Source organism: Neopelma chrysocephalum, unplaced genomic scaffold (assembly GCF_003984885.1).
Source record: "Neopelma chrysocephalum unplaced genomic scaffold, ASM398488v2 Primary Assembly neopelma1_69, whole genome shotgun sequence".
NCBI lineage: Eukaryota > Metazoa > Chordata > Aves > Passeriformes > Pipridae > Neopelma > Neopelma chrysocephalum.
Window position 1 is genome coordinate 9,396,790 of NW_020897729.1, and position 13,703 is coordinate 9,410,492.

Here is a 13,703-nt window from a genome sequence, read left to right on the forward strand (position 1 = left end):
CCCCGCCGCCCCTCCGCCGCCCGCGGCCACCGGCGCGGCCGCCTACGAGCTGCCCCCGGCCGCGGCCGCCGCCTCCGTGCCGCTGTCCGTGCTCATCCTCAGCCTGCTCGTCCTCTTCTTCTCCGCCGTGCTGGTGGCCGCCGGGCTCTTCGCCTTCGTGCTGCGGCGCCGCCGGAGGAAGCTGCCGTTCCGCGGCCCGCGGGCGGAGGCGGCGGACCTGGGCGCGGTGCCGCTGCGCTGCCCGAGGCTCTTTCCCGAGGGCGGCGGCGGCGGCGGCGGCGGCGGAGGCGGGGGTGGCACCGGCGAGCGGTCCCCGGAGAAGGCGCCCCCGGCGGGCCACGTCTACGACTACATCCCGCACCCGGTGACCCAGATGTGCAACAACCCCATCTACAAGCCGCGGGAGGAGGAGGAGGCGGCGGGCGGCGGCGGCGGCGGCGGTGGAGGTGGAGGGGAGGCGGCCGAGCTGCTGCGGAGCGGCGGCGAGCGCGGCTTCGCCCACCCCGCCGCCCCCGCCGCCGCGCCGGAGCCCGGCAGCAGCTACCGCACCTTGCTGGAGAAGGAGCAGGAGTGGAGCCTGGCCGTGTCCAGCTCGCAGCTCAACACCATCGTGGCCGTGCACCCCCAGCACCCCGCGGGCGGAGGGCTGGCGGCGGGCGCGCTCGGGGCGGCGGCGGCGGCGGCGGGGGGAGCCCCGCGGGACCGCGACCGCCCGCCGCCCTGCGCCGTGGGCTTCGTGGACTGCCTGTACGGCACCGTGCCCAAGCTGAAGGAACTGCACGTCCACCCCCCCGGCATGCAATACCCGGACCTGCAGCAGGACGCCAGGCTGAAGGAGACGCTCCTCTTCGCGGCCGGCAAGGGCTTCCCGGACCACCAAACCCCCACAAGCGAATACCTCGAGTTAAGGGCCAAACTCCAAACCAAGCCGGATTACCTCGAAGTCCTGGAGAAGACCACGTACCGGTTCTGACCGCCGCCCCGCCGCCCGCCCGGCCCCGCCGCCCGCGGGCAGAGGATACAGCTGTGCGCTCTGCCCCGCCAGATGTGCGCGCTGCGGGGCAGGGCCCTTCTCAGATCAGTAATCGACGAAGTGCCTTCGCAGACTTTTGCCAGCAGATGTTAATCAATCATTATTTTTTATACTGAAACTGAGACTTTGACTGTGCCATGTCATAAAGGTATATTATTATTATTATTATATTATTATTATGGGGGATCTTTGTATTGATCCTGATTAAGTAAATTCTATGTGTGTGTCTCTCTCTCTCTTTTTTCTTTTCCTTTATCCTTTTTCTTTTATTTTCTTTATTCTTGTCGTTTGTTTTGTTTGTTGGCTTTTTTTTTTTTTTACTTTTTTTTCTCCGTTGCGAGTAAACTTCCTCGATATTTTCCCTTGGAGGGGAGGGGGAGGGAAGACGGCATTTTGTGGCTTGCTTTCTTCTTGCCCATCATGGCACAGATTCTGTACATTTATTTAAAAGAAAAAAAAATGCAAAGAAGCAAACGAGCGCAGTTTGCTGCATGCCTGGAAACTGCAAGAGGGAAGGGAGGGGAGGGTCTTGCTCGAATGTCTCACTCTTGTCTCTCTCCCTCCCTCGCACGCACACTCACCCTCACCCTCCCCGCACCCCCCCGCCAGCCCGGCCCCTCGGCGCAGGGCGGCAGCGGGGCCCGGGGGCCGCGGGGGGAATCCCGTGGGCTGGGGGAAACCCCCCCTCCCCGGAGCCGAGCAGCCCAAAGGATGTCACCACGTGGCGCACACACCTAGGGGATGCTCAGTGACACTTCATCATGACGCCATGGTTTTTTGGAGGACATCCGCACTTTCCTAATAAAAGCAACATGCAAATATACAGAAAAAAGGGAAGAAAAAAAAAAAGAAGCTACTGGGCACCTCTCACTAACAGCTTTGTAGGAAGCACTTTTAATGTTTTCTCTCATGCACACATACACGCACACGAACACACACACACACACAAAGGTACAACAATGTGCATATATTTATTCTGTAATTTCAAGTGAATATAAATTGTAAAGGTAATGTTTAATCATTGTACAGTGATGCGTCTGGTATAGCTTTCCTAATAAAACGTTTTAAAAAACAATGCATATATATATATATATATATACAACCCTAAATATATATATATATATAGGAATACAAAGCTTGAACCTGAAACTTCAGCTTCCCCCACGGAGATTTCCTTCCCTCCCATAACCTTGAACGCTATTTTATTAATAACAGTTCGATGCACTGTGATGTTAACAGAGGAAAAAAAAAACCCTGTACAGCGTCTCTTGCCAAGATACCACCCGAGACTGTCACAAATCCGATTTGCGATCTGTATCCCTGCTGTGCTCTGCTGATAGTTAAAAATACCGGGAAAATTGGGAGCGCATCCCGCCGGAGCGCTGGCTCCCGGCCTGCTGGAGGCACCGAGGCTTCGCTGGGGTGCCCCCGGGCGCTCGCAGCCGCAGTCCGTGCGGGGCGAGCCGTCAAAAATGCGCAGGAGAGGGGGCGAATTAAACCGCATTCCCAGTTTGGAATGGGGTGATGCGATCTTGGAAAAGCGCCTCTCCCCGCTCCCGCCGCGAGCGGAGCGAGACCAAAGACGATCGGATTTCCCTGCCCCGGGGGGGGGGGCAGGTCCCGGTTGGTATCTTGTCCCCCGTTGGTGTGTTGTCCGCGTTGTCCCCACCGTGTCCCCGCCGGTGTCGTGTCCCCGCCGGCCCCGGGACGGGCGCGGTGCGCGGCCCCGCGCGGCCGCCAGGTGGCATCGCCGCTCCAGCGCTGGGGCGGGAGCGCGCACGGACCCGCTCCTGGAGCCGCCTCTGGAGCCGCTCCTGGAGCCGCCTCTGGAGCCGCTCCCGCATCCCCACCCCGCTCCCGGTCCGGACCCGCTCCCGACCCCTCTCCTGCCCCCCGCCCGCCCCGCTGAATGTACCCCCGGGCGCCTTATACCGGGGCGGGGCACAGCCTGCGCCGCCCCGAAGTTCTTCAAATAGCGGTTTTTATACGGAAATACCCAATCTGTCCATAAATATAATTTGTCTGAGCAGCGGTCAGGGTGGTGTATCCAGGTGTATGGAGGTTATTCGCCCGCTGAGCTCCAAAGGTGCTGCCCGGAGCGCTCCTGCCGCTGTCCCGAGGGGACCGGGATTTGTCACCTCCCCGCCCCAAGGTCACTCTCCCGACCATCCGCCCTCCTCCCTCTGGGGAACAGCTCGGTTTCACCCCGCACAATGCGTTTTAACAGAGACAAACCCATAAATACTTGGTTCCCCCCCCCCCCCCCCCCCCCCCCAGTGTTGCTATTTACAGCTCCAGCCAGGATGCTCCTTGTAGGCTTTTTGTGTCCATCTGTCTTGGAGAGTCATGGTAGTAGCTGTGGGTGTCTGGAGACACAGGGACAGCTCCAAACGTCTGTAAACCCAGCATCACCTCCACTACATCAGTAAAAATGTCACCCATTTGAATTTCTTCTGTTGAGTTGATACTGTGTTTTATCACTGCTGCCTTCAGCTCTAATCCCTTGGGGTTGGTTCATTTGTTTGCTCTGTTGTTTGTTTTGTTGTTTGTTTTTTTTTTTTAAAATGGATAATAGAAGAGCATGCACGTGCTAAAGGTATGAAACATGCAAGTGCAAAGGCCAGATCCTCCTTATCACAATTGTAAGAATTACATCCATGAGCCTACATGCAAGTAATGCGTGGAGCTGTATAAATCAGGTTAAAGTACAACCCCCAGTGAGAGTGGTGCTGTAAACATTTGGCAATGTCACCAAACCCCCAAGTGTTCATACTTGTATCCAAATAGAGTAAAGCCGGTTGCAAATAATGTTTATATTTTAATTAAACTGCAGAAAGGCAAAGAGAATTTCAACATAACTATAGGCAGTAATCTCGCCCCTGGACGGTGAGCAGATCTATTTATTCAGTGGAAAATAAATTTGTTCTATGAGAATGGAATTTTGTATTAAAAGAGATAATTTTTGGCTTATGTTGAGTTATTTTTCTTTCCTTGCGTAGGAAACTTCCTTTTCCTTGTGTACTGAGATGTTGTGGGGATGAATTGCTCTGAAAGTGTTGACAATGTTTAAGGGACAATTCAATCTGGAAGTGTTGACAATATTTAAAGGGATAATTCGCTCTGAAATTGTTGACAATATTTAAGTGTGATGTCTAAAGGGTGTTTTGATGAGTCTTATTTTGCTGTTTCATTGTGTTGAGCTGAGGCTGAGTGGGTGGCAGCAGTGCTTTCCACTGCAGGAAACAAAAATGGATCCATCATCTCTGATCTGTGATAGGTGACTCTTTACGTGCTTCAACCTGGGTTACGCCTAATTATTAGGGAGTATTAATGCTAATTATATCATTATCAGCAGTATTCTTGGTAGCATTCATGATACTGGGAAGGAATCAAATAAAGTCAACGTGATCTGCAGTTACATTAGAGCTGTTTGACGGGATACTATTTGAAATAAATATTTTTTTAGCTTATTTCATTGTTGTACAAGTACCTGGTGTTGGCTTGAGCAGTTCAGCCTGCGGGGGTGCTGGTAGCAAAGTTTTCAGCATGTGTTTGGTCTATTCACTCATTGACTATATTGAAATTCTTCCTACAGGTGGAAAAGAACAGCAAGGCCAGGTAAGTCCCAGTCAATAACAGCTGCACACAGGGAAATAGAAGGGATGGTGCTCAATTATTGGTGCTCTTTTTTATTTTCTGGATATTGTCATTGATGTCACTGTCACACTGTGCCCTGGGTTAAAAAATTTGCTTGGAAATTGCTTCATGGATCTCTTGAGTGTATCAACAGTGAGAGAAAGGTGTTCATTGTTACAGTATGAATAATAATCTGAATTTTGGGAAGCAATCCAGTGCCTGTTGCAGGAAGATAGGACCTGAACTGCTCTGGTTGGATGAGTATTGAGAGTGAGAACCTCATTTGTTATGACATTCAGTGAATATGAGTTAAGCTGTGGTAGCTCAAGATTTTGTCAGAGGCCTTTCCAGACAAACTCACTTTTGAGCGTGGCTGATTTGGTTTTAAGCTAGAAATGTGTGTTTTCGTTCAACTTATGTTCTCTCTGTGAACTTTTCCAGCAGCAGGAGAAAAAAAAGGTCTCTAGAAAATGTCAATCTGCAGTGCTGCACATTTCTGGAGAGCTCAGGTGTGCCAGCAGCACTTCACGAGCTCTGTGCTGCTCCCACTTGGTTCAAGTACCTACTTCAGAGGAACGAGACCCGATGATTTGGGTTTAGGTCGAACAGAAATGTTCACATGAAAAAAAAAATTGTGTAGAATTTGGCTGTAAGTGGGGGAGTTCATTGCTCAGCTACATCACTCAACCACAGGGTATGACTTCTGGCAGAGCTCCAGCCACTTAGGTGGGAACTTGTTCCAGGATTGCACTTCTTCCAGAGGCACTTGCTTTTACAATGTGGATTTATGTACACTTGGAAATCAGGCTGCTGTGCATGGCATATTCCTATTTTCTGAGTTTTTCCAAGGCTCGATTCTAAATCTGGCTCCCTCATAGCTGGGTTTCACAGTGAATTTATGTGGGGATGGATTTATGAATGGGTTGTGCAGTACAACACAGTTGTTCTCCATGGAAGAAATGTAAATCCACACAATACGGAGTTTCACGACAGCTTTTTGTACAAAAATTGCTATTTTTTGATACTGTTGTGAGTGGAAATACATCTCCTTTTTCCAATTCTTGAAATATTGCTGGTTTGATTGGGCAGGTGTAGCTATGCCCCAGTTTGAAACCTATTTGAGCTAGTGGAAGAATTGGAATGTGCTTGGAACAAACCCTTGAGTGGGTATGGACTGGAGGCCCAATTCTGCTCCCTTGGAGCAAGTGTTGAAACACCACATTATGCTCAGATTTAGTCAACAGACTTGAATGAGGAGCAAAATCTGATCTCAGAAAATTACAACATATATTAAGTGGATTCAAGTATGTTGAGACAAGTGTTTCCTGTGACTATTTCAGAATAAAATGAGTCATGGTACAGAGAAAATGGGTTTGTATCAATTTAGTAATTTTTCTGATTGACCTCACTCACAAATTAATGCTTTTGATTTTAAAATAAGAATATTTGCCTCAAGACAAATTAGTTTAGACCTAATGTCATTGGTAACCAACTAGCCAAGGAGATTAGTAATGTAACAATTGCAAATTGTTTGGAAATACTTTATTAGTATTATCTTTCTCTTTGAAAGCAAGAATATTAACTATACCAACACTGGCCATTCTATGATTCTGTGATTAACAGGCACTGACAACTGTGTTTCATAGAATTATTCTTAAAATGTCTTTTCCTTGATCCTTATAGTTTCCCAGTTGTAAAATTATGTAATTCTCATTTTTGTTGTGGTTGTTTGGGGCAGTTTGGGGTGTTTCTGAGGAAAGCATTTGCTTTGCTACACACGGGGTTTCCCCAGGAGGTGAAACTTGTGGGTTATCTTTGATCACTGGGACTGTATCTGGAAACACTCCCCTGTTAAACTGGTCGAAATTTTCTGTTAAATTGGTCGATATTGTGTTTTTCAGAATGGTGTCAGACGGATCATTTTTGGGAAAAAATGACAGGAAAAGGCTCAAAGGAGCAGAGCCACTGGCACTGCTGTAGGAATGCTCTGTCCCACATTCACACTGGGCAGTCTCTGCAGGGTGGATGTTGCATCAACCATTATATTTTTGAATGCTAAGGATGCTCATCTGAAGTGTGGGGTTATTTTTAGGCATCATGAAGATGTACATGATATACTCAGCTGTTGGGTGCCTTAAAAAGAATAGGTACAAATAGAGGGCATAGCACAACATAAAATACGAATAACTCACCCATGTCATACACTGAATCTTTAATGTCCATTTACTTTTTCTAACGTCTTTATTTCTCCACCAGAATTTTCTAAATCTCTCAGAGATATCCTGTATATTCTAGGAATCCTGAAGAAATATTTTAGGGCTAGCCAAGGGTTGAATCTCTCAGTATCTGGGAATTCAAACAAGTGCCACTAGCTGGGGAGGAATATCCTGCCCATGGCACGTGGCACAGCAATTTGGCACCTCGCTGTAGAGTGGTGCCAGTGAGGGAGGTTCTCTGCAGCAATGAGATTTTCCAGGAGGGATTGAATGATTCCAAAGAGGAGCTCCTGAATTGTGATAAATCACTATTGGAATGGAAGAGACCTGAGATTTGCTGCTGCTTCTGATGGCACTGCCATCCCTGCTGCTGGTGGTGGCACCTGGCACCGTGGCCAAGGGGGGACTCCTGTCGCAACAACCCTAAAAAAAACCAACCAAACAGCCAAAAAAAGCAGAGGAAAGGTTTGGGAGCCTTTATCCTGCAGGGACCATCTCATCTGAAGTTAATGACTTTCTCCAGATGTTGCAGTGGCATTAATATACTGTTATGGGATTTTTATGGAGTTTTTTTCTTGCTTTCCTCAGCTTTACTTTGCTTTTCCAGAGGCAGTACCTGGTTTAAATGTTGAAGAACTGCAGGAATGTGTTTGTTGATACTTTTTCAGACCAAAATTGTTTAAAACTGAGTCTGTCACAAAAGACTGTCCTAAACTGAGATGAGTTTTCTAGAAAGCTACAAAAACCTTTGGTTTTGTACTTGGTCTCTAAGTTGTTTTATATATATATATATATATATGTTAAATGTTCCTTATTGTATAACCCTTTAACCAAAGTCTGTCATTGAGCTTTGGAGGCTTTGGTTTTGCAATACAAAGTTAATTAATGGTTTGTTTGTTTTTGAGGTTTTTTTTTGTTCTGTGATTGTTTGGTTTGATTTTATTCCGAGTATGACTGGAGAGAGGGAAATATTGCAAAGTGTGAAAATTCTCACCAAACTATACTTTTTAATAGGACTTTTAAATTTAATTCTTTTTATTTTCTTCAGAGAATGAAGGAGTTATGCTCAAAAGAGTGCAGGAATTGCCACTCAGTAGAGCTGATATGTGTTCACTCTGCCGTGTCCTGAGAGTGCCCAGGACAGTCTGACTCAAAGGGAGGTGTAAGAAATTCCCACTAGTGAGATTCCAGGGTTGGATTTGTCCAGCTAATCTGCTCCACCCTGAGAAATCCAGTTCCTGGGGTGCTGCACCACTGGAGGGACTGGTCCAGTGTGCACAGGGAGCACTTAAAAAAATCATGTTGCAGCATTTGGGTGAAAAATGAGCTTTTAAAAAGCTGGGCATTTAAAATTTTGCCTCTGTTTTCTTTAGAAAACTCATCCAGAGTTTCTCTGGTGCCGTTGAACTGCCCTGCAAGGGCACATCTGATCAGTTGTCCTCAAAGCACTGCTGAAATAGATGTGTAGCTAATGCATTCTTCTGAATTGGAGAGCAATTTCTTGTGGCATCACTTCTGTTATGTTTTCTTGCAGTGACCCAAAACCCCTGGCTGCTTTGGAAAGTGGATAGTATTGGCAAGCAAAGAAATATGGCAAGTAAAGGTATTTTTTAGATCCAGTTTATGTCAGTGTTTCCTTCAAAGAAAGGGCGAATCACAGCTATGGGCTCCTTGTTCTGCAGCCCTGAGGAGGAGTAAAGGCACTGATTAAGGCAAAGAGCCCTCATTTAATCCGTGGTTAATTGTCCCCTTCAGTTTTAAACCAATAAAGTAAGAATTGTGGATGTATCTAATTTATATATATAAATATAAATATATATATTCCTCCTGTGAGCACTGAGGGGCTGTGACACTACAGCCAGGAGTGCTGATGGAAGGAATGACAATGGCATTGCTGGGAGGAGGGTTAAGCTGTGACAGGTGGGAACTGTGCCAAGGCTGACAGTGCCAACGGCACCTGAAAGCCAAGTGCCTCTCCCTGGGCAATAACCACAGGGAAACCTTGTTGAAAACTCTTTAGAGCAGGCAAACAAATATCTCATAAGCCCCTATTTTCCCTGCCTTTGGCCCAAGTTCTCAACCAGCCTCCAGGTCTTTGGCATTCTCAGCTCTGACCCCTCTGCATGCTCGGACATCCCTTTGGCTGATGGCCAAAGCTCTGACCCCTCTGGAGTGGGGGCCAACTGAAAATGTGGTTCTCTCTGTTGGGTTTTTCTGTAGAGTGGTGTTTTGCACCTCAAGACTTCCCTCTGTACCGACTGGATTGCCCACCTGGCCCTCGGCTCTGTGGCAGCCCCCCGAGGTTGGCCCCGGTGCCGTCACGGGCCCTGTGCTCTGCCAGCCCCTCCGAGCCAACCAAAGCCTGTCACAGCCTCCAGAGCACAAATCCCTGGGCAGATGGATCCCTAACAGCTACACTTCAGGGAGAAAGCGGAGAGATGCTCCTAAAATTAGTTGCTGACAGCTCAAAGAAGGAGTAACTGCCTCCCGTGTCATTACTTCTTCCGGAACAGGGACGTGTGTGTGTTATGGAAATGCTGACACTGGGTTTGTACAGTATGTGCACACGTGCTGGGTGTGTGTCTAAGTATCCATGAATACGCTGTTAAAGTGTAGGATTGGATTGCTGGAAAGTTCTGGGGGGTTCAGGAGCATGGCTTGCTTTGGACTGTTATTAAAACGTGGGCATTTTGGTAACGAAGCTAAAAATAGCCACTTTACGACCTACATTCCCAATGTAGGTCAGTGGAGGCACTTCTCAGACATATTAGCATTTTGGACACTTAATCTTAGCAGCATATTGCATCTCCTAGAATAGGTTAGTAGAGGCAAGGCAGGAGGAGTTGCTGCATCTCGAGTCGTTCCGAAAGGTTGCCAAGTTTCTCAGGAACCAGAGCAGCAGAATAATGAGGATTATATTTAATTTGGGATGGAGAGGCAACCGTGGGGTGTTCAGCAGAGGCAGCTGGGATCATCTTGGCTCTGTGAGGGAGGGAGAATTTATAACTCTAGCTAGCTAAAAAGCAAGCTGTGCGTGCACTTGTGTGTATATATATATTTATATATATGTATATACAAATCTGTGTATGTGTATATAACACCGTGTGTATATATGTATGTATGTATATGGCTAAAATGTATTATATGTGTATCTATAGATATGTATACATTTATATGAATTTATATTTCTCTATATAAATAGTCATGCAACTATGGGAACTCACAATTCAACGGTGTGTCCTTTTTCTTTAAAACACAACAAAAAGCTGCTTCCATTAATATCAAATTGGCACAAGTGTCTTAAGTTTTCTTTTCTCTTTAGAAAGGAGTGGTGCTTGTGGTCAAGCACAAGCCTGGAAGGGTTTGACTCTTCCAGAGGACTCAGAGTAAATCATTATCTGCTCCACAGCCATTCTACATTTGTGACATAAAGTGGTGGCCAAAATGACTCAGGGCTGGTTTTACAGGCAAACAAAGTGGGTTGTTGACTGTTTGGAAGTCTCTGTTATGCTCATGGATTTTTAATGGTGAAATGTCTGCACTGATAATTACTCTGGTTGCTGTTAATGCCCAGCTAATGCTAATGGCTTGAACAGAGGAAAAAAAAGATGAATTTTCTGCTCTAAAGTAAGTTATCTGAAGTCTGATTACGTTGACTCAGTGATGTATGGATTTCCATTTAGGGGCAGGATGTTGGGCTGTAAATCAAGAATCTTAGCTCAGTGAACATCTAGTTTGGGATGTCTTTTATGTTATAATTGATTTTAAATCATTTCAATTCATTATCAGAACAAGCTATACCTTAATTCACGATAAGCTCAAAGGATCTCTCAGCTGGAAACCCATTCATAGCAGGGTGAATTTTACACTTGTCTTCGGTGGGGTTGAATCAGGTCAGAGAGTTTCATTCAGCGCTGGCATAAAAACAGTCTTGTAGCTGTGCAACTATTAATTCAAATTGTAATTTTGTAATAAAAGCAGCCTAAAAATGACTTACTAGTTATGTGTTCTATGGCTACAGCATCTATCTATCCATGTGATGTGTTGGCATCGGGTTTGATTTTGTGTTGCTGGTTGTTTTGCCCCCACTGGAGCTGGAAGCGGCTCAGCCCCTGGAATAACACACCATAATTCTGCAGTGGAAGGGGAAAGCTGCAAAGTAATGATCTCTGTCAGCACTCCTTAAGCTGTCTGCCCGGAATGGTGGCCGACTGCTGAATTGCCACATGTGTTGTGCTGGGATAAATGTAGGTCACGGGAACGTGGATTTGTCAGGAGGATTTTGGCTCCCCCGTTCCCGGCTCCCTCTGCACTCCTGCTGCTGCTGCACAGAAATGTCCCTGGGCCTCCACCAGTGACCAGGCCAGGGCTGTCATGGTCATTAGGGCAGCGTGGATCTGTCATGCTGCCAATCTGCCATCTCTCGCAAACTGTAATGTGATAAGAAAAGGAAAGAGGGAGAATGGATTATTCCTTTCTGAGCCCTTTGCTTCCTTTAAGGCAGAAGACAAACAAACACGGAATATCACGGAAATCAAAACAAATACCCAGTGGCTCGAAACATATGACATTGAGGGAAATATTTCTTCTCAGCTCCCTGATTATGCTTTGCCTTATTATTTCATCTGGAGGAAATAAGCACCTTATGGGAAAGTGCTTCCCAATCTCTTTTGCATAAATGTTACAGTGAAACTCTCTGTGATATATAGCTGCCTGTTCAAGAAAATAGGTCATTTCCATACAAATGTCATATTTCTATGCAGAAAATATGCTGAATTCATATAGTATCTTCTAGCTAAAGCAATCCTTTTGCTGGTTTTGTGATTTCAGCATATTTGCCTGAGTGAAGGCAACCAGAAGAGGAGCAGAAAAAATGATTATTTTTTAATTAACTCATGCAGGCCTAATGTCAGGCTAAGCACTTGAATGCAGTGTCTCTGGGGCACACACAGGAATATCATCCTCAAATGGCTAATTTCTCCTTTTAGCAAGAAGCATCAGGGTTTGAGCAGAGTGAATCACAAAGCTCAGAGAGCCACTGCTTTGCTGAGCGTCCAGAGACTCTGGAAAATAAGTTTGTCTGATGTCACTTGTTCAAGAAGATGCCTGGATGTCTGTGTCCTCGGGGAAGCAACCATTCACACAGGAAACCCACAAACTGAAGCCTGGAAAGGAGTGATGAGGTTTGCAAATCTCCTTATGCTCTGTGGCAATCTCTATCCTCGCAGGATGAATTTAATCTTTGGTGCACCTGGGCTTGCACTGCTGCTCTAAAGAAACAATAAACCAACCCTGCCTTCTGTAAAGTTCAATTTTGCTGTGGCTTTTTGTGTTGAAGTGGATTTTAGGATCAGATGTACAAACCAAGTTGATGCTGTGGATGGACAGCCAAAGAAACGAGATGCCCTAAAGCCCTGGAGGTGCCTAAGGCTCCCCTGGTGTAAATGGTTGCAGCTCCACTGCCCTCAGCACAGCAGTCACCTCCTCTGAGGAGGTAATTCAAGGAGGTTTGGTACCTGCTGGTGTTCCTCTGGAAGGCTTTCTAAGCAACCACTGGTATTTCTTTAAGTAAGTTTAAAAATGAGGATGAACCAGCCCAACTTTTCAGCCCCTGTGAGCTGGCACCAGCCCAGCACAGTTCTTGGGCTTCTTCCCCCTGTGTGTCATCACCCTTTTCACCCAGGGGGTGGTTTTCTATCCCCTGGGAATGCAAAGAGCTGAAATCATTGCTGTGTGATGACCTCTGGTGCCACCAGTATCTCCTGGCCCATGGATGGGCTGTTAATTCACAAGGACAAGGGTTTTTCAGGCTCCTGTTGAAGTCCTGCACGAGCTTCTACACCCACCTAAAACCCACTCCTGTCCTTGGGTGCCAAAAAAACCCCCCTGAGGAAATATCCCTTTACCAAATCCTGCTTAAACCAAAGAGAGATATTTTCACCATAATAATAATGATAATGCTTTATATAATGTATTTTATTAACAAATAAGCAGGCACTGACCACCAAGGTCTCGTCTGGAGTATGAGAGGCACCCACAAATTTGTCCTTGGAAAAGTCTTTGTTTTCCCTCCTCTTCCCTCTGTAAATCCTGTTGGTACAGACTCATCCTATTTTCATCAGATGGAATTTATTCCCCAGGTAGAATATGGGAAAGTGATCTTAAGAGGTTTGTGTCCTAAGGGGAGCAAAACATTCCCTGGGAAAGGTCTGTCCCACCCACTAATCCTACCTGGAGCTTTGGGTGGTTGTGTTGGATCTGAACATTTCGATATTTAAAATTAATTAGAATTTAACTGGAATTAAAGTCCTGTTCCCAATTTCCCATCTCCATGGGGAGGACAGTAAGAACTTCTTATCTCATAAAAATATTATGAGTATAATGTGTTATTAAATGTCCAGATACTCTATTTAATGGAACTTTGCATATGTATAAAAAGGGGGAAATTATGTTACTGGTATTTCTTTCTGTAGGAAGGGATTTTAGGATGAAGTAAAAATTAAACAAACAAGAAGTCAAATTATTCTTATCAAAATAATTATTAACCTATTGAAATACTGTGCTATGGCAATAAATCACTGACAAATCTGGATATTTATGTGCCAGTGTTAGGATTAAGGTCTGAACAGTTCAGTAGTGATTTAATTGCTGAAGATTTTTCATCTTCAAAAATTTTGCATTCAAAAAGTTGGAAAATTTGAAACCAAAATCCTCAACCTGATTTTTTTAATGATTTCTTGGTAGCTGAAAAAGATGTGACTCCTTGAAACAAACAAACAAACCCTTTTCAAACAAAAACCTTTTCAAAATTGTTTTCA

At 45.9% G+C, this 13,703-nt stretch overlaps 1 protein-coding gene across 1 annotated transcript in view; it reads left to right on the forward strand.

Annotated features, from left to right (window-relative positions):
* Positions 1 to 10,877, forward strand: part of SLITRK3 (SLIT and NTRK like family member 3) — a 15,472-nt gene extending 4,595 nt beyond the window's left edge. Inside the window, exons 3-5 of the mRNA XM_027685541.1 lie at positions 3 to 1,181; positions 4,629 to 8,488; positions 9,106 to 10,877. Coding sequence (XP_027541342.1) covers positions 3 to 973 — 971 coding nt within the window. The 3' untranslated portion in view covers positions 974 to 1,181; positions 4,629 to 8,488; positions 9,106 to 10,877. The remainder of the gene's footprint in view (positions 1 to 2; positions 1,182 to 4,628; positions 8,489 to 9,105) is intronic.
* The last annotated feature ends 2,826 nt before the right edge of the window (positions 10,878 to 13,703 follow it).